Below are 19141 nucleotides of genomic sequence, written 5' to 3' on the forward strand. Positions count from 1 at the left end.
CTGAAGCTGGATGACAAACTCAGAGGCTGCCTGTCAATCTCGGAACTGCCCCCGGGCTCCGAGTAAGCACTGCATTGCACTCCTGGTGCTGGAGAACTGCTGACTATTGATTAAAACAAAAAAAAAATGTCCCTCTGCGTTTTCCAAATTAAGACGACATTTAACTGAGTGCTCGCTGGCTCGCCTGCTCCTTCAGTCTCCCAGGGGACAGGGCCCATCTTGGTGGAAACTGTTTTGAACATGTCCAAAGTCTCAGCTCTGACATCTTGGCTGAAGTCAAGAAGTTTCTGTAAGCTTCCTGTTCAGCACACTCAGTTCTGTCACCATATGCACTGTCTCACTCTCAGCTGGTTATTGGGGGAAGGGCTGATATCAGCCAGCTAGGAGGGTTTGCAAGGCGCGGGCCGGAGCACCAACTCTCCCGTCCATACACCCCCGCCCTGATCAAAGGTCGGTTTTCTCAGAACAGGGACAGCTCTATCCATGAGTTCTCTGGGTTCTGCAGGGAATAGAGGATCACAGTGGTCCTTAATCTTATTTAGGTCACAGACCCCTTTGAGAATCAGATGAAAGCACTGACTCCCTCCCAGAGAAAAATGTGCATCCTCCCAATTTTGCATGCAATTCAGCAGGATCCTAAAGCCCAAACAAGGACCCTGGGCTAAGAATCCTTGATACATTAGAAAGAACATCATACTGAATCTCAGATGCAGATCCCAGCCCTGTCACCAGCCTGCCATGTGGCTCTGAGCCAGTCAGCCCTTGTTGTTTTGCCATTTCCTTGGTTATAAAATGTTCAGGCTCCTTGTGACTAAAATTGCCCGTGTCTGTGGAGGTTTAGATAGTGACTTAGAGCAGTGCTGCTTAACTTTTTATAGGTCACATGTTCCTTGGAAAAATCTGATGACTCTGGATCTTCTACCTGGAAGAATGCCTGGACACAAAGTTTTGCCTGGTATTCAGGGGGTCCAAAGACTACAGATTTAGGACTTTTGAACTAGGGTCAGGCAGTGACCTGGTTGCCAGCCCTGATTCAGTTTCCTGCGATTGCGTCCTCTCCCCATCTCTTCCCTCACCTCCCAGCATCAGCTCTGCACTGGAAAGCCACCAGTAATTGGTGAGGGGAGGGTGGTCGGCACTCTCTACTCTAGTGCTATGGTTTTCAGACTTTGCTTTTACAAAATGGAATCTTTTTTTCTTTTTTTTTCTACTGAAGTCTTACCTGGAGCTCCAATATAGAGAAAATTTATTTACCCATTTACTCTGTAAAATTTATTTTACCCATTTATTCATTTGTTCCTCCATTGAACAAGTATTCATCAAGTGTTGCCTTGTGCCAGGTACCTGGCTCGTCAGGCTGGAGACCCCACCTGCTTAGTCTCCCCTGGCCTGTTTCATTGACTTGGGGAACCCAACAGCTTGAAAATCACAGATCTTGTAAAGAGATTCCTCTGACCTGGAGTGACATGATCAGACACCTGGAGACCTCGCTCCTGAAGCACTTAACTTTTGGAGGCCTCATTTTCCTCATCTGTAAAATGGGAAAACAATACTGATGACTCACTGCCTTTCAGGTGTGGAAGGTTTTCATTATCCCTAGTTGGGAGTATGATTGGCCCATTTCTGTGGACAATGAACATGAGTACTGAGCTCCAAAAAAAAGACAAAAGGAGAGGCACAGAAAGGAATTTTTGCCTTCATTGTCCAGGAGAGCCCCCATGCTATAGAGAAGCTGAATTACTGCTTGGAAATTTCCAGGAAAACGATAAGGCCGAGCCTTGGGAAAATACATACTGTTTTTTTTTTTTTTTTTAATCCTTCCCCTGGACAGTTTCCTGCTGTCAGTGTCAATTTCATAGATCCAATTCACACACTGTCCTCTAGGGCCTGAATTCAGTGCTGTGACAGAGGAAAATTTACCCACAAATGGTGGGTCTGGAAAGATGACTTCTGTACCTGAAGGGCTGCTTGCTGGGAAAGGATAGGAGTCTGCAGAGGCTCAGCCTGCATCCGGTCAGATCCAAGCCCTCTCACTCTGAGCTTGGAAGAGCAGAGATGCCGAAGCCTGAACGGCTTTGGAAATGTTCTTTCTACCAGTGTTTCTTGAGGGGATCTCAGGCAAGTACACTCCTGGCAAAAGCTCACCAATGGGGGCTTTTCCTTTCCTTTCATTGGCTGGCAGTCTAGTGTCAAGTCAAGGTCATGGGTTTGGTATTAGATAAGCCTGGTTCCAATTCGTGACTCTCCCTCTACTCTCTGCTTGATCTTGAGCAAGACACTTACCCTCTCCAAGCCTCATGGCCTTGTCTGTGAAATGGGGATAATACACCTCCCCACCAGGGTTGTGGGGAAATTAAATTGAATCCTATTGTAAAGACAGGTGCCTGGCTGCATTAAAGCTCTATAAATACTCATGCTTTTCTTAGCCCCAATTTTCCAGCTGAGAAGCAGATCATTTGATAATGTAGCACTAGAGGAGGGGGATCAAGAGTACACATGTCCATCATTGCCTCCCTAACTGTGCACCCTCCTGTCCAGGCCCAGCATGACCCTGGCCAGGGGCTGGATGACAGAGCCCTCACTCTTGTTCTTCCCTCCTCCCTCTTGACAGGTCCAAATAGGATGTTTTTCTTTTATTAGTAGGTCCGAGAGCTCTGCCTGGTGCCGCAGGATCCAGCCCCCAACTCCAGTGCGCATCAAGGCCATCCTTTCCTGCTTGTGACATTCCTTGGCATCTGTTCTGCAGGAGGACAAACCCTCTGTGCTACATGTGTTTTGCCAGCAAACACTTAATCTCGGCAAACTGTTTCCCTCCTCCAAAAAATTCACAGGCAAAGGCAGCCCCTAATAAGGGGCTGCTTTGGTCATCCAGCTGTTTGTCCTTGGGCCCCTGCCTCCTCTATGGGGCAGCCTCAGCCACCTCTGGTCAGTGAGTTCAAAGATTAGAGAAACCAGCTCATGTCCCAGGATCCTCAGGGCCTGGGCTTCCTAACATCTCCCGGGGCCCCTGGTTCCTGGATCCACAGGCCCCTGCTGCTGCTGCTGGTGCTGCTGCTGCCACCGCTGCTGGTCCTGCCCTCGGCCCCCTTCTTTCCACCTGGGCCCCCGGGCACTTCAGAGCCAGAGGCCCCGCTGGTGGCCAGGTCTAGACTGAGGGTCCTTCCGCAGACGGAGAGCCGCCGCAGCGCCTCGGAGGCGGCCTCCACCGGCACCGCTGAGCGCTGCTCCAGCAGCATCTCCAACAGCGAGCTCATCTCCGACAGGAAGGTGCTGGCCAGCCGCGTGCCCGTCGGGCTCAGCTCGGGCCCCGGAGCCTTGCCGAACGTCTGGAAGGTCCTGGGCTCCTCCGAGGCCGCAGCGTCCGGGGAGGACACGTTGTCACGGTAGTTGGTGGCGAGGGGCAAAGAGAGCCTGGCCATCCAGGCCGGGTCGGGGACGCTCAGCCGGTCCAGGGCCAGGCCTGCAGGGGGAGGAGGGGACACGGTGAGGGCGGGGCCCAGGGCGGGCGAGGGTGGGGCCGTGGGCGGCGCGGGGGCAGCGGACAAAGGAGGGAAGGGAAGTAGGGGGGACAGACGGCGAAGGGAGAGGGGCGGGAAGGAAGGGGCCCTGACAGGGAAGCGCGCTGGGCAGGAAGGCAGCAACTGAAGTCTGCTCATGAGCTGAGTGAGGACTCGGCAGGGGGAGGAGGCAGGCCGGGAATTAGTAATTGGCCTGTTTCTTAAGAATCTCGCGATCCGCTGTGCGTTTCAGGTCTAGGCGTACTTCATCCATTCCTGTGCAGCCTTTTCAGTCCCTCGGGGTACCACTAGCTGAGGATGGGGCTTAAGGAAGGAAATCTCTCTCTCTCTCTCTCTTTTTTTTTTTTTTTTTTTTTTTTGCCAGTTCTGGAGTTCTTGGCTTGGTGCTGCCTTCCTATTCATAGTAATGATGACCACTTATTAAGTACTGCTGTGCCAAGCAATTTACATAGTTACCTCATTTAAGTTCCACATAAACCTTTGAAGTCAACAGTATTTTATGGATGAGGAAACTGAAGTTCCAAGAAGTTAAGTCAGACACCTACTAGGCAGCCAAACCCATATTTGATTCCCAGGTCTGATGACTTCAAAGCCCTCTTTGATTGCATCACCCCACCCACTCTCTGAACAGGTGGCCCTTCTCCCTGGATGCTCCAGATGCCCACCTGTGGTTCTGGAATTTCCCATAAGGCCCCATAAGGTCTGTACTGCCACCACCTGGCCCCATGCTTTCAACTCCTCAGCCTGCACCTCTCAAGCTGCAGGAAACCCTGTGAAGGGGTTGGCTGCCTAAGGGCTGTCCTAGGAAAGGGACAGGAGCAGTGAAAAAATGTCTCCCAGATCCCAGATGCCATCATTACACTTCTCCTTTTCCCATCTCTTCAACAGAAAACTAGTCCCAGGCCCGATGATAGAGGCATACCCAGAGGAAAGAAAGTATAGGCCTTGTGGTTCGGAAACTGTCTTTAAAAAAAAAAAGGTACAACATCTACTTTACCATGTATGTAATGTTTGCTTAAGGTGAGCTGCTCTAAAATCTGTGCATAGAATGAAGGACTGGAAGGGAATACATCAAAGTATTAACTGAAATTACCCCTGGGCGGAATGATTTATTCTCTTTTTGTTTATCTACATTTGTCTACATTAACCAAATATTACTTTTGTAATTTTGAAAAGTTATTCCAAAATACAGCTAAATGCTGTTTCTGCTGATAAATGAGTCTTGGTCTTGCCTTGTCAGGCAGGACTGTGCAGCCTGTGAGGCAGGGTCAGGCCCCTCCTGGGCTGGTCCAGCCCACGCCTGGGACTTAGTGAATGTTTACTGAATGGTTGAATGAACATAAATATTAACCCTGGACATTTGGGAAATGTAAACCTTAGTTCCCTGAGACTCTGGGGTAATAAGGTTGGAACTCTTTTGGTGTTACAGAATCAGGCCTTTCCTTGTACAAGGGTCAGAGAGCTTTGGAAGGAATGAAGCTTGGAATGAGAAAATCAGCGGGTTGTAGAATGGCTGAAAAGCAATGATGGATTCACTTTGCGGTGGGTGGGCACCCGGCAGACCTGGGTTTGATTTCCCAGCTTTGCAGCTTATGAGCAGTGCGACCTTGGAAAACTTGCTCAACCTCTCTGAGCCTCCTTTTTCCTCTCATAAAGTGGTGAAATAGGAGTACTCTTGTCGGGTTGCTGTGAGCATTCATTGAGCTCACGCAACTGGTAAAATATGGTCATCCGCACACACTCAGGTGGGGCTTTTATCTGATGCAGCCAAGACCCCAGTGTCAGGCACCCTCACTAGCAGCCCCATCACTGTCCAGCTGTCTGTGCTGTGCGAAAGCAGGGCTGTGTGGGAACTGAGCCCACAGGATCCAGCACAGAGCTGGCTAATACAGATATAACATGAGCCATTGAAGTCATCTGAAATTTTCTGGTAGCCACATTAAAAAAGGAAAAGGAAAAGAAAAGGTAAAGTGAATTTGTATTTTTTTATACTTAATAGCATCATTTTATCAAGTAATCAATATATTTTTAAAAGTATTAATGATATAGTTTCCATTCTTTTTTCATACTAAGTCTTCAAAATCTGGAGTATATTTTATACTTATAGCACATCTCAATTTGGACTCGTCATTTTCACATGTGGCTAGTGGCTACTGTATTGGACCTTAGAGCTCTACACTCTAGACAATGCTGTCCTATAAAACTTTCTATGTAAGTGTTCTCCAAAGCAATATCCATTAGCCACATGTAGCTATTGAGCACTTGAACTGTGGCTGGTATGACCGAGGAACTGAATTTTTCATTTTACTTAATTTTAATTAGATTTCATTTTACTTAATTTTAATTTAGAGCCACACTGCCAGGGTTAATAACCACTGGCTGCACAACCTTGGGAAAAATATTAAACACCCTGGCCCCTCAGTTTTTTTCCTTTATGAAATGGGGATAATGAATAGTCCCTATCTCATAAGATTTTCTCATGAGGTACTTAGAACAGGATGAGCACATAGAAAGCCTTCAATAAACATTAACTATATTTTTTTAACCAAGGAAAGGGAAGTCCCTGCCATGCCTTCAGCTCACAGGATATGTCCAGATGAGAAACAGATTATTAACTACAGAAACAGAAAACCACATGGGTTGGATGGACCAAGTGTTACCTGAAGGAGGCTGACTGGTATGTGTGTGGGGCGGGGAGCTAGCAGATTCTTGAATTCTCAGGGTAAAAGGATATTTAAACACCCCAACGACATGCAGATGAGTGGTTTAGGAGGTAAAGGGAGGTCCCTTAATGGCAGGTTGGCCCTGGCTGGCTTCCCTTCAGTTACTGATGAGCTAGGTGACTCTGAGTGGACTGTGTTACCTCGCTGAGCCTCAGTTTGCTTATCTCTAAATTGGAGCTCATAATCTCTACCTCAGATAACTGTCTGGAAGCTTAACTGAGATAATGTGTATAAGGTGCTTCCTTGGTACCTGGCACTCACCAAGAGCTCAGTAGTTGTTCACTCTTCTTATGATGATTTTTCAGATGAATAATCAAAGGAAGACCTTCTGAAGCTTCAGGGCAAATAAAATATTACTGATATTCCTCTCTAGAAATAGAATGGCTATGTTTCCCTGTAGTGGATTGGAGCAGAACTCTGAAGCCTGGGCACATGAGGGGACAGTAGGAGCAGAAGCAGGGTCACCTGGTGAGCCCCTACCTGTGTTGGGGTCCAGCAGGCTCGACAGCTCTTCTTCTAGCAGCTGCTTCACAGAGAGGTCCTCTTCGGGGTCCGAGGGCCCTTCCTCCTGATCCAGTTCTGTCTGACCACCAACTCTGGCACCTGGGCTATCTGTGTCTGGGGTGGTGCTCCTGCAGAGGAAGTCCGTGAGTGAGGAAATTGACACATAGATTCGTTCATTCCTTCTCATGAATATTCACACCAGCTTTCTTTCATTCATCCCCATAGGGAACTGGGTCCATAGCCCAACCTTCAGAGTCAGACCAGCCTGGGAGACTTGATCCCAGCCCTCCTGCCTACTCTACTCTGAGTCTGTTTCCTCATCTGTAAAATGGGAGCAATAAATAACACCCACCTCATGGGGCGTTGTGGGGGTAAACTGAGGTGTTGCATGTAAAGAACTTAGCACAGTGTTGTAAGCACCCAGCAGAGGACTGTGAATACATTGACATTTCTCCCCATTGTCTCTGCATTCCTTCTCATTACCTGGCACAGGGAAGGAGTTTAGTAAACTTCGGTTGATCCAATGCAGTCATCCTTCCATCTTCCATCCCTTCATCCCTCTATCCGAGTTTGAGCTCCAGTGAGGGCAGAGATTTGTCTGCTTCAGTCTCTGCTCTCTCACCAGTGCTCAGAACAAGGGTTGGTACACAGGCAGGTGCCTAAGAAATACTTTGTGGACTGAGTGACTGCATGCTCCCTCCTCCCTACTGGAGGCTAAACCCCAGAAGAGCAGGTCAACAGAGGATGCAGCTGAGCTGAGGCATCCAAAAGCTACTCAGAATCTACTATGTGTCTCTTGCTGTCTCCACCCTGGCCTCTCCCTCCCATGGACCCTGCCTATCAGCTAGGGGTGGTCAGTTCCTGGGACTGCCTCAGAATGGTGGGGACAGGCCTGTCCCCTCATCCCAGCAGGTGGGAAGGCTCCCTGAGGGTCTTTGAGGCCTGGGAGTCCTTGCTGTTTTTCTTTTGTGGCCATTTTTGCTCCTATGAAGGGATCAACAGGGAGGTGGCAAGTTTGCAAGCAATGATAGCAACTAATGTTTAATGAGTGATCACGCTGAGTCAGGCCTATGCTTTGCAAGTTATATACACCTTCTCATCAAACCTTTCACATCCGTAAGGGGTTCTCTGATTATCATCCTCATTTTACAAACAAGACCAAGACTTGTAAAGATTATGCAGTTTGCCCAAGGTTTGCACAGACTAAGTGATAAAGCAAAAATTCAAATCCAGGCTGATGTGACCCTAGCGTGTGTGTACTCACACCTACCCTACACTACCTCTCACTATCTTTGCAATAAAAAAAAAAAAGCTTTTTTTTTAAGTTGTCACGGCAAGAGTACCAAACCAGAAGTCAGTGTCCTGAGAGCTGGTCCCTGCTTTGCCACTCACTGGCTATTTGACCTCGAGCAAAGTCACTTTAAGGGGAAAGGACTTAGCATTGCTTGTGTATCTCCTTTGTGCCAGGCACTGGGTCACGGGCTTAGAATACATGTGATCATCAAATCCTTACCCCCTCACTACAAGGAAGTGTGGGGAGCTCTGTTTCATAGATGAGACACTACAGCCCTGAGGCTTGATGTGACTTGCTCAAGTTTAGATAACTGGGCTGGATCAAACCACTTAGAGCCTCACTTTCTCCATCTGTAAAAAGAGGGAGTTAAATTAGATGTCCTCTTGAGGTCTCCTAGGACAGCTCAAAGGAACACACCCACACACCCGCATCCTTAGCTAGGAGACTTCATATTATGTTTAAGGGTCAAGAGAAAGAAGGCTGAATGTTACAGATTTAAAGTCCATAGCCCGGCACGTCTGCAGTGAGGGGACAGATAGTCAGAACCTCAGGGATGAAGTCATTTCCTTAGTGACTCTGGGTCCTGTAAATACTATAAATACAGTTGCTCCAGGACCAAGCTGCCTGGGTTGGGGGATGGAAGCTCGTGGCTGCAGTCTCCCAGGGAAGTAGCCTCTGGGATGGGCTCACGCTTCCCCATGTCACAGAGGCTGCAGGGGTGAGGGCAGGCCGGTGCAGGGGCTTGAGAAGTCAGCGGGGGCTACTGTGCCGCTTACCTGCCGCTGCCAGGCTTGGCCAAGTACTTATTTCCCCGGTGGTTTGGTTTGGGCTGGAATTGGCCCTGATGCAGCAAGGACAGCAGCTGGGAGATTTGCTACAAGACAGGAAAAATCTGTTGACTCCACACAATTCCGACCCAGCACACTTCCTCACCGGATGTTTCCCTCAATGCCGGCGCTTTCTTTTTATAGTCTTTCCTCCAGCTTCAGATGTTTGTGGATCAGATGGGGGATGGTGAGCGGTGCCAGTGACGGAGGCAGGGACGTGTGCAGGCAGCTTCCCTGCTCGGCCGGCCGTAACACCCTGGGACCTGGGTGTCTGAGAGAGAGAATGAGGATCCTCGGGGCCCAGCCTCTCACTCTCATTCCCCCAAGAAACCTGCTTCCTTGTGGAAGCAGTGGAGTGGAGGTGAAAAAGGAATTTCCTGACTGCAAATGTATCATTACTTCGATAAGGATTATCTGAAAGTGTTATTTCCCCGGCTTCAGCAGTATTCAAACACTCAGCCAGTGTTAGTGGGCCAGATGTAAGACTGTGCTGTAGAGAAGGCAAAGGGGTGTCTTTGAATCATTCATTTATGCATCCTTTCATTCACTCGACAAGTATTTAATAAGGGCTGTTTGTGCCCGGCCCTTGCTTGCTACGGGAATAAGAATGAGAACGAGAACCAGTCACTGCCAGCACGGAGCTTGCAGTCCGCCAGGGTGGACAGTCTGGGAGGTCGGGCCAGGGCAGTTACTACAGGGGGTCATGCTGAGGTTGGGAAAGGACGGGGGTCTGTGGACACAGACGAGGGCCCCTCACCCAACTGGAAATGAGGAAGAAGTTGAGAGTGGAGTACAGAGGGAAGCAACTCACTTATGTTCTCAAATGTTTTCTGAGTCCATACTACATGTCAGGCACCTCTGCCAAAACCCAAAAGTTCCATAGGAGTTTGGCAAGTGGAGAGAAAGTGAGGATCTGGGTAAGGGGTGAAGGGAGTTGCTGACAGAAGGCACTGCAAGCTGAAAGGCCAGAGGAGACTGGAGTTTCAGAAGTGAATGGGGCAGGGGGCTGATGAGATGTCAGGGCCAGACCTTGCAGGCCCTTGTGAGAAAAAAGGCAAAAGACCAGGTCTTGGGAGGCTGAAGTTCGAGTTCAAGGTCATTCCAACTTGTGTGATGTCCGCCAGGTTTTTATACATACTCAGACCTCAGTTTCCTCGTCTCTAAGGTCGATCTAAAAATAGCCGCCCAGCCTTCTTCACAGGGTTGTCAGGATTAGTTAGGTGGTATGAAAGTTAAAAATGCCCTGCAAATTTGAGGGTTTGGGGTTGTTACTCCTAGAAATGCTGCCTCTGCCTCCGGGGCCCAGCCCCCATCCTCCCTGAGGAGGCCCACTCTGCCCTCGGGGAAGCTCAAGACAGAAAGTGCCAACCTCAGAGGAGAGTTGAAAGGGGTGCTGGCCAGGACTGGGGTTTCTCTGTGATTTGGGAGGGTCAGGGTCCCATTGCCTGCCTCAGGGCAGATCCTACCTCTTGGCCCAGGCCCAGAAGCCCTCCTAAGGCACCTGCTCTGAGTGACAGCTGATACTTCAGGGACACTCCCTGAGTGCCAGTCCCTAAGCTGTGAGCTGTCATTCAGGGTCATTTCACAGTTAGAGCCAGATTGGGGTTCACATCCTAAATCTGCCCCTGTCCCACTTCCCATCCGTGTGGCCTTGAGGAATTACTTATGCATTCTGAGCCTCAGTTTCCTCAGCAGTAAAAAATAATAATGAGACCCAGGTCATGAGTTGGTTGTGGTTGTGGTTATGAGGATTAAATGAGTGAAAGTATATAGACTGCTTAGTAATAGACCTTATGATAAACATTTAATAACTGTCCAATGGTATATATCTCGTGTCATTCTTCAGGAACCCAAGGAAAGAGATTACCATTACACCCACTTTGCAGATGTGGCCCCTGAGGCTCACAGGCGCTACACGGCAATTAGTGGCAGGCCTGGAATTTGAAGCAGGATCTGACTCCATTGTGGCCCTAAGATGCTGGAAAGACATAAGCATTAGGCAAGTTGCTTCTTACCCTCCAGTTGATCCCACTTGGGCAGCCCTTCTTTCTTTCACCCCAGTGGGGTCACCCATAAGGCCTGCTCTGCTTTCTGTTCACCAACAGCCAGCACAGTGTTTAGTACGAAGAACTCTTTCAGTAAGCATTTGATAAATGAATGAGTGAATGAGTGAATGAATGGCTGTGGGCAATTTCTGGGGCTGCATAGAGGCCCAGGGCAGGACTCCTAAGAGAGCAGCTGGGCCCTCTCCAGGTGGCTTCCTGGGGAGGGGGTGGGGGAAGGAAGCCTGTGTCCTTGCTCCACAGGAAGCGCAAGCTGATGGTCTGGCCAAACAGAAGTGTGCCTTGGGCGGGCAGCCTGGCACAGGGTAAATGATCTGGGCTTCAGAGTAGATATGGTGAGATCAGGCACCATCCCAGATCAGGTTTCCCCTTTGGGTCCAGTAAGTCCTAGGTCACTAGATGACACGGCCATTCATCATCCCATTTAATCCTCAGCCCCCTGGGAGGTAGACACAGGGTAAGTTTGGCATCACAAACCCCATTTTATAGATGAAGAAAATGAGGCTCAGATGTTAATGTTGCTCCTAAGTGGCTGTGCTGAAATTTGAACCTGGATCTGCCTAACTTCCAAATTCCAAGGTTGTTTCCACTTGCCCCGTTTTGAAGGCACAGCCGGTGGGCAAACTCTGGGGTCTCAGGCAAGGTAAATGCATCCCCTGAGCCCAGGGGCCAGGATGCCTATGCCGGCCTGCTTCCCAGAGAGGTTGCCCGGATGAGAGGAGGGCAGGTGAAATGGAGAAGAGCTTTGCAAAAATCATCCTAATCATTTTCTGAGTACTGACTACATGCCATACACTGTTCTGGAGGCTTTAAGTACATTCATTTTATTTTCAAGCAAACTTGGGAGATGGGTGCTATTAACTTGGACACCTTCAACAGAGCAGCTGAGTAACTTCCCTGTGGTTCACAGCTTGGAAGAAGTGAAGCCAGGATTTGAACCCAGGCAGCCTTGTTCCAAAGCTTGGACTCTTAATCACTACCTTTGCTGTGTGTCTCCTTGTGCCAGGCGCTTTGAGTAAGTACTCATATAGGAATTAGCTGATCAAAAACTTAGGACAAGTCTGTGAGGCAGACGCTCTTACTGTCATTCCTATTTTATAGATAAGAGAAGTAAGGCTCAGAGACAGTAAGTCATTTCCCCAGGATCACACAGCTCAGTTCTGTTGACCTCAGAGCTGTGTTCTGAACCACTGCATCCAGTGCATCCTAAAGTGCTCAGTGTGCCCACAGGATGAATGTGAGGAATGTGATGGTGATGGGGTCTGATGCTATTGGTGGTGGTCCAGGGGTGACCAGAGAGAAAGCCGCCCACAGCAAGTTACCTGAACAGGAGGTGAATCCACAGTGAGCTCCTCTACCGGGTTCCGCTCCGCAAAGGCAGCGACAGACAGCCGGACCAGGCTTCGCAGGATCTGATGGGGCCCTGACTCTTTCTCTGGGGCCACTTTGCTGTTGAGATTCCTCTGCCGTCTCAGGGTTGCAGACGAGGCCGACAGGCTCAGGGGGACCTCCTCACTGCCCTGGTCTCCGGGCATCCTCCCTGTGGGGCTGCCTGTAACCTTCAGGGGCCTTGAGCGGGGCTGGCCCGTGGCAGGCTGGGGCTCAGGAAGGTTCAGGTTCTCGCGGGAGGCGTTCCTCTGCCTGGGATGGTTAAAAAGGAGGTTGACAGTGTCCTGTAGCACCTCTCGGCTCTCGGCCAGCGTTCCCTGGTTGCCTTGGTTACGCAGGGTCCTGTACAGAGTCGGCGTGAGGTGATAGGGGGCCTGTAGGCAGGCGTCCCAGCCTGCTTCCATCATTGTTTCCTTGTCCACATGCTTGGGGGACTGCCCGGCTTCACCAGGCTCATCCATCTGGCCCCTGAGCATAGGCACGAGGTGGATGTCCGCCTTCTGAATGTGTTTCTGGGGCCTCTTGGGCTGATGGCGGTAGGTGGACTCAGCCTCCCGACAGTTGTAGGCCCTGTTGTCCTTCTTCTCTGTCCGGCAGATGGACATGATCAGAGCCAGGATTAACCCGAAGATGGCCAGCAGTACGACCAGGCAAATCACTGTGAGCATGGATGCACTCAGGGCCCTGGGCTCACGGGCTGAGTTCCTCAAGTGGTCCACACTGGTGACAAACAAGACCCTTAGCAGGGCTCGGGTCTGCAAGGAGGGGCTGCCACAGTCTTCCACCACGATCTCCAGTTCCCACTCACTCCCAATGAGGCTGCTGGCATTGGTGATGTTGATGAAAAGCTGCCCCAGGTGGGAGCTGAGGACAAAGAGGTGGGCTTCGTTCCCACTCTCAATACTGTAGAGGAGCTCTCCATTTGCCCCTGAGTCTGCATCTCTCGCTACAATGGTTGTCAAAAGGAATGGCCAGGAGCTAGGGGTGGCCTGTGGTGATGTGTCGGGGCCTGCTGGACCCAAGCCATTGGGAGTCTCAATGGGCACCAGCAGGTGACCTGTGGAGGCATTTACAAGCACCGAGAGGCTAGCTTTTCCATCACTCAGTATGGGGTGAATCACCTCTGGGGCATTATCATTGGCATCCAGAAGGCTGACCCACACAGAGACACTGGATGCAAGCTGAGGCTGCCCCCTGTCCTCTGCAATCACCAGGAACTCAAAGCTGGCCATCTGTTCATAGTCCAGTGACCTCTGAGCAGTGACCTCTCCAGTGTCTGAGTCAATAGCTACCAAGTGAGAAACCGGGGAATCCTGGATGCGGTACGAGATTTTCCCATTAAAGCCCAAGTCTGCATCATGGGCCTTGACTGTAATGAGGTGAAGAGAGGGTAGGTTGTTTTCCCGAGTGGAGACCTGGTACCTGCTCTTCTCAAACACAGGTGCATTGTCATTGGCATCACTGATCTGAATGCTGAGCTGCTGCTTGGCTGATAAGGGCTGGGGTCCTTGGTCTTGGGCCAATAGAGTGAGGGTATATTTGGGCCACTGCTCTCTGTCCAGCGTGGCATTGGTTAGCAGCATGTATGTGTTGCCATTGGTCCTTTTCAGCCTGAAGTGGCCCAGCTCTTGGCTCAGCCAACAGTAGACCAGGCCATTGTTTCCCGAGTCCAGGTCGTTTGCCATGATGAGAGCAATGAAACTGTCCTTGGGAAGAGCTTCTGACACCAGTGATGGCTGGGAGGCCCACGTGATGTGGATGCTTGGGACGTTGTCATTGACATCCAGAACCTTGATGAGAATTTTGCAATGGGCTGGGATGGGATTGGGACCCAGGTCCCTTGCCTGGACATCCACCTCATAGGCAGGATTCTTCTCATAGTCTAGGGGCTGGCGCAGAATCACCTGGCCTGTCTTGGCATCAACACTGAAGGTGTCCAGCACCTCTGGAGGCACGTGCTTACTGAGGAAGAATTCCACCTCCCCATTGGGGCCTTGGTCAGGGTCTGTGGCGGTCAAGTTTATGAGGAGAGTACCAGGGGCGGCATCTTCTTGGATTTCTAGTGCCAGGGAGCTCTCAGCAAACACGGGGCTATTGTCATTGGAGTCCAGGACGTTGACCTTGACTAAGCTGGTGCCCGACTTAGGGGGTTTCCCATTGTCATAGGCAGTTAACACCAGGTCAAAAAATGAATGGATTTCCCGGTCCAACTCCTTCACCACCACGAGTTCCGCGTGTTTGGTTTCATCGGGTCCCACAATGACATCCAGGGCAAAGTGCTCACTGGGAGACAGGGTGTAGGAGTGCAGGGTATTGGGGCCAGTGTCTGGGTCCAGAGCTCTGTCCAAGGGGATCCGGGTGCGCAGGGAGGCACTCTCAGAGATTTCTAGCTCCTGCTCGCCTTTGGGAAACTGTGGCTGGTGGTCATTGATGTCCAGCACCTGGATCTCCACGTGGATTAGAGCCAAATCCCCTGTGGCAAGCACATCAAAGGAAACCAGGCAGGGATCCTGCTGCCGGCAAAGCTGTTCTCGGTCCAGCCGCCTCCCTGTACTCAGCAAGCCGTCCTCAGGGTTCACCTGGATGGGGAGCTCCTGAGGCAGCTGCAGGATCTGGAAGGTAGCCCCCACTCGCCTGGGCCTCTCCTCCCGGCCCAGTTCCCGAGACAGCTTTCCTATCACCGTGCCAGGTGGTACTTCCTCTGACACTTGGTATTTCACAGTAAGAGTGGCCACCTCCTGACCATCCCCTGAAAGGAACAAGTAGCCACCTGGCCCCAAAAGTCCCAGCAGAAGTGGCAGAAGTCGCATCATGCTTACCGCCAGAGTGGGCTAGATCCAGAAACCGCTAGAGTTCTTCAAAGGCTGGGCAAGTCCTCCAGTGTTTCCTGGGGGGCTTGATTAGCCCCGTTCTCCTGCCCCCAGACCTGCTGGCACAGCCTCGTCCCATAATTAGATGATGGAACTAGCAGAGTTCCCAGGCAAGGCCATCTTCATCAGAAGAGATCAGAGAGGTCCAAGGACCGACGAAGTGAAATTGCCAGGGAAGGCCTCGCACAGGGGCACCCGTTGGTCCCCGTCAGCAAATGATAGGTAAGAGCCGGTCCAAGAGGGACTTGATCCAGGAGAGCAGGATGTGGGGATCTGACTTCCAAACAGTTGCTAGGCTGGGGAAACAGAGAAGCAGCTTTTTCCTATGGAAACCCCACCTACAGGAAAAGGGAGGGCTGTGAGTGTCGATGCCAATTAGAGAAAGAGAGTTTCCGTGAAGCTGAGTGGCTTGCCGCTGAGGAGGATGCGGCTGGGGACAGGCCGGATGGGAAGGTGCCGTCCATGCAGCAAGGCGCCCCATGAGGGGAAGGGAGCCCCTGCTGTGGCCAAGTGGGCTGAGAGCCTGAGCTCCTCCTGGGCAAGTCACGCCCCCTGTCTCCCTTCCCTTCCTTGTGTCTCCTTGTTTCCGTCATCTCCCCGTCATTCCTCTCCCTTTCCGCTTTTTCCCACACTCATCTACCTCTCAGTCTTGACTCTGCCCTATCATTCATTGTTGTCTCATGGGAAGCAGCGCTGATTAAGAGAGCAGCCATCAGAGCCATACTGCCTGGGTTCAAATCCTGACTCCGCAATTTCCCAGCTGGGTCTCTTGGAACAAGTCACTCAGTCTCTCTGGGCCTCCACCCCCTCATCTTTACAGTGTGGGTGAGAATAAGAACAGTAGCCCTCTCAGCAGGAAATGGTGAGGACGGGGTGAAACACGCGTGAAGGGCCTGGCCCAGAGTCATAGGCGATGATGCTGTTACCAGCGGTGAGTGTTCCGATCTGCCCACCTTGTGGCTGCCTCTGGCTCTTACACTGGCCCTTGGGCAGTCCCAGCCCATACGGACCCATTAGGGTGCTCTTGGCCTTGGCTCCTGAAGCACAAAGACCTCTCTGACCTGACTGAGTGGCCTCCCTCCCCTCTCCCTTCCGGCTCCCAAGTCTCGCAGCCATTGTTCTCTGCATCTGGTCCAGCCCGAGCCCCTGTCCAGGGGAATCCCCCAGCCTTCTGCTCCTCAGTCTCGGGGGTTTTTATGCTTTTCCCTCTCCCACACCTTCCTCTCCCTTGCCCTCCCTTCCTCCAATTCTTCCCTCCCCACTGCTGTTCATGACTGAGAGTCCTATCGCAGTGATGAGGCCCAGGAAGGGGTGAGTGGGCGGTTGGCTTGGGTGGCCTTGATGTGGCTGGCCACTTTTCATTCTCCTGCTCCACCTGCTGTCCCCACCATTCTCCCAGACTTGCATTTTACCTCGAGGTTGAGTCCAGAGGGTTGTAAAAGCATTTGAAGTGATGGGAATGAAGGGCCAGCTTCCCCTAGATGGGTGTTTGCAGCTCAGTCCTTGGGGCTGGATGTGCCTGTTGGGACACAAGTGACTCCAATAAGGCCCATTGGCCTGGAGGCCTGTGGCCATTAGGATGGGGCAACTGAGGACCTCCCTGGCCTAAGCACCACCTGCACTCCCTCCCTTCCCCCCTGTGTTTTCTTTTCCACGACCTATCCTTTCATATTCTACTCATGAAGGTTTCCCAACCATCTAGCTAAAGCCTGTCGAAACACAGCAAGGGTCCTGAATCCACAGGGCAGTTCCTACAATATAGCGCTGGAGACATACAGACAGAACACTCACTAGCTCGGAGACATCGCACAAGTCACCTGACTTCTCTGTGCCTCAGTTTCCTTCTCTGTAGAATGTGGCTGACCCCCGTCTCAGAGTTTACGGTAAGGATTTGATGAGATGGTACTCGAGGGCTCAGCACAGTACCTGGTACAGAGAAAGCGCTCATTATGTGCAACTAGCTTTTACCTTGGATTATTTTCCAGGTTTTATACCTTGAATGAAAACGGTAAAACGGTCTTGCATTGATCCCTTCACTTTTTTCTCTGCCTTCTTGGCCAGCAAGGCTCATTTCCAGGGCTCCCTAAGCTGGGGTGTGGGTCTGGTGCTGCCTGTGCTTCGAGGGGAGCCAGAGCAGGCCCCAGGCTCCCAGCTGCCAAATAGCCCCTCGGAGCTCAGAGACGTGCGGGAAGCTCATTGCCCTCTGGTCAGCCACATAGGGGTCTCACGGTCTGGCCCTCACTCATCCTACTACGTGCATGGCGGTGAGCAGGACAAAGTGACCCCAAGGGGCTTGCAGTCTCCGGTGGAAGGGGGATGAAAGAGGTGGGTCCAGTGGAGTGGCTGTGGTCCAGGCCGGGGCAGGGGCCTGGGGGGCTCCTGCTTGAGGATAAACCTGAAGGACATGGAGGAGTGAGCCACAGGAGGGTGGGTGTGTGGGGGGAGGGGGTGGCAAAGCATGCGGAGGGAGCAGAATGGACAGAGGCTGGAGGTGGGTGAGCTGGCTCCTTATATTCCTATAGGAGGGTCTGTGGAGCGGGGGTTGGAAGGTGCGCTGGGGATGTCAGCAGGGGCTGCCAGATAATGAAGGCCTGGGGCCCCATGCTAAGGATTTGGACCTTGTCCTGAAGGCCATGGGGAGCTCTGGAAGGGCTCTGAGCAGGATGAGGAGAACAGCAGCTGAGTGCTTTACTTCATCGTCCCAGGCCACCCTCACAACCATGCCAGGGGGGTGAAGAAGCCTAGCACAGAGGGCTGGGTAACTTGGCTAAGATCACACAGATTTACCCTCCAGAAAGCCCCTGCAGCTGCATTCTGGGAAATGGATTGTAAGGGAACAGAGAAGAGGGAGGGAAGAGGGCCAGTTGCGAGTAATGCAGGGGAGCTTTGGTGCAGGAAACCAGGGTGCTGAGAATGCTTTCAGAATGCCATCTGGTGGCCAAAGGCGGAGAGACAGGCACTGAGGCAGGGAGGTGGGTGGCTGCCGTTCACAAATGTCTACAGCACCAGGCCTGTGTTCCTGAGCCATGGGGAACACAACGGGAAGAGCTGGACCCAGATGACAATCATTTCTCTTAATGGGAAACCTAGTGTGACCCAGTGCCCACAGGAGGAATTACGGAATTCTTGATTCTACATGTGTTAACATTTATATTCTTGAAAGGGCATTGATGCGTGTGTGTGTGTGTGTGTGTGTGGCCTTGACTGGGAACCAGGGATGCCAAAAATGGATTCACAGATCTGAAAAAGTTTGAATTTGGCTTTTGTAGATGGTTTTATTATTGTTGTTTGCTTTACTCACACCAGGGGCATGAAGCTAAAACAATCCTTTACGAGTCCAAAGCCAGCAAACAAGGCATCAGACTCTTTGAAGGCTGTTACCTCTGGGAGTGAGGTCCCCATTTAGTCATATTTTTCCCCCTTTCTGGCTGCAGGGTCTGTTGATCTTTTGCAGCCATATGTCAGAGGGTGAAACTGGAGTTTGTCTGGAAAGACTTCATCACCCTGAATTTTGAAAATAGCTTTGAAGGAGCAGAGGTCCTCTGAAATAGATTAGAAATAGCTGAGACTGAAACATTTTTTAAAAGAGGGCAGACTTGGGGTTGGTGCTTGCAGACCTTGCTCACCACCTGCCTTGGGGTTGCTCACACTTGGGTCTGTTGCTATAGGGAGGGGATGGGAGATGAAGTGGGAAGGCGGAGGGTAGTCAGAGGATCTGTTTAAAACCCTGGGGTCCTGAGGAACCTTGAGGAGTCATACCAGCTGGGGTGGGAGGGACTCTGACCCTTGGCGGATTCACAGACACGTTGGATGAAGGCTAAGGTTACGCCCCATACTGTGAATATCCTGCAGGACGGCTGCCCACCCCAGGGTTCCTCTGTGAATCTGCCCAGCAGCTGCCACAGTCACAACCAGCAAGGCAGCTTTGGTAGAGCAGGGAAGCTTCATCCTCC

At 51.3% G+C, this 19141-nt stretch overlaps 1 protein-coding gene across 2 annotated transcripts; it reads right to left on the reverse strand.

Moving 5' to 3' along the window:
* Positions 1 to 1266: 1266 nt before the first annotated feature.
* On the reverse strand, positions 1267 to 15494 carry PCDH12 (protocadherin 12). Of its 2 annotated transcripts, XM_032476992.1 has the most exons (4): positions 12252 to 15493; positions 8816 to 8913; positions 6722 to 6873; positions 1267 to 3460 (listed from the first exon to the last, which is right to left on the reverse strand). In XM_032476992.1, exons 1-4 carry the CDS (start codon positions 15129 to 15131, stop codon positions 2973 to 2975), a joined length of 3618 nt encoding a protein of 1205 aa, XP_032332883.1. In that variant the 5' UTR covers positions 15132 to 15493; the 3' UTR covers positions 1267 to 2972. The 2 variants fall into 2 exon arrangements, with proteins under 2 accessions (XP_032332883.1, XP_032332884.1); XM_032476993.1 differs by lacking the exons at positions 1267 to 3460; positions 6722 to 6873; positions 8816 to 8913 and adding an exon at positions 8945 to 9137 and having other exon boundaries at positions 12252 to 15494.
* Positions 15495 to 19141: the final 3647 nt, after the last annotated feature.

This window comes from Camelus ferus, chromosome 3 (assembly GCF_009834535.1).
Source record: "Camelus ferus isolate YT-003-E chromosome 3, BCGSAC_Cfer_1.0, whole genome shotgun sequence".
Lineage (NCBI taxonomy): Eukaryota > Metazoa > Chordata > Mammalia > Artiodactyla > Camelidae > Camelus > Camelus ferus.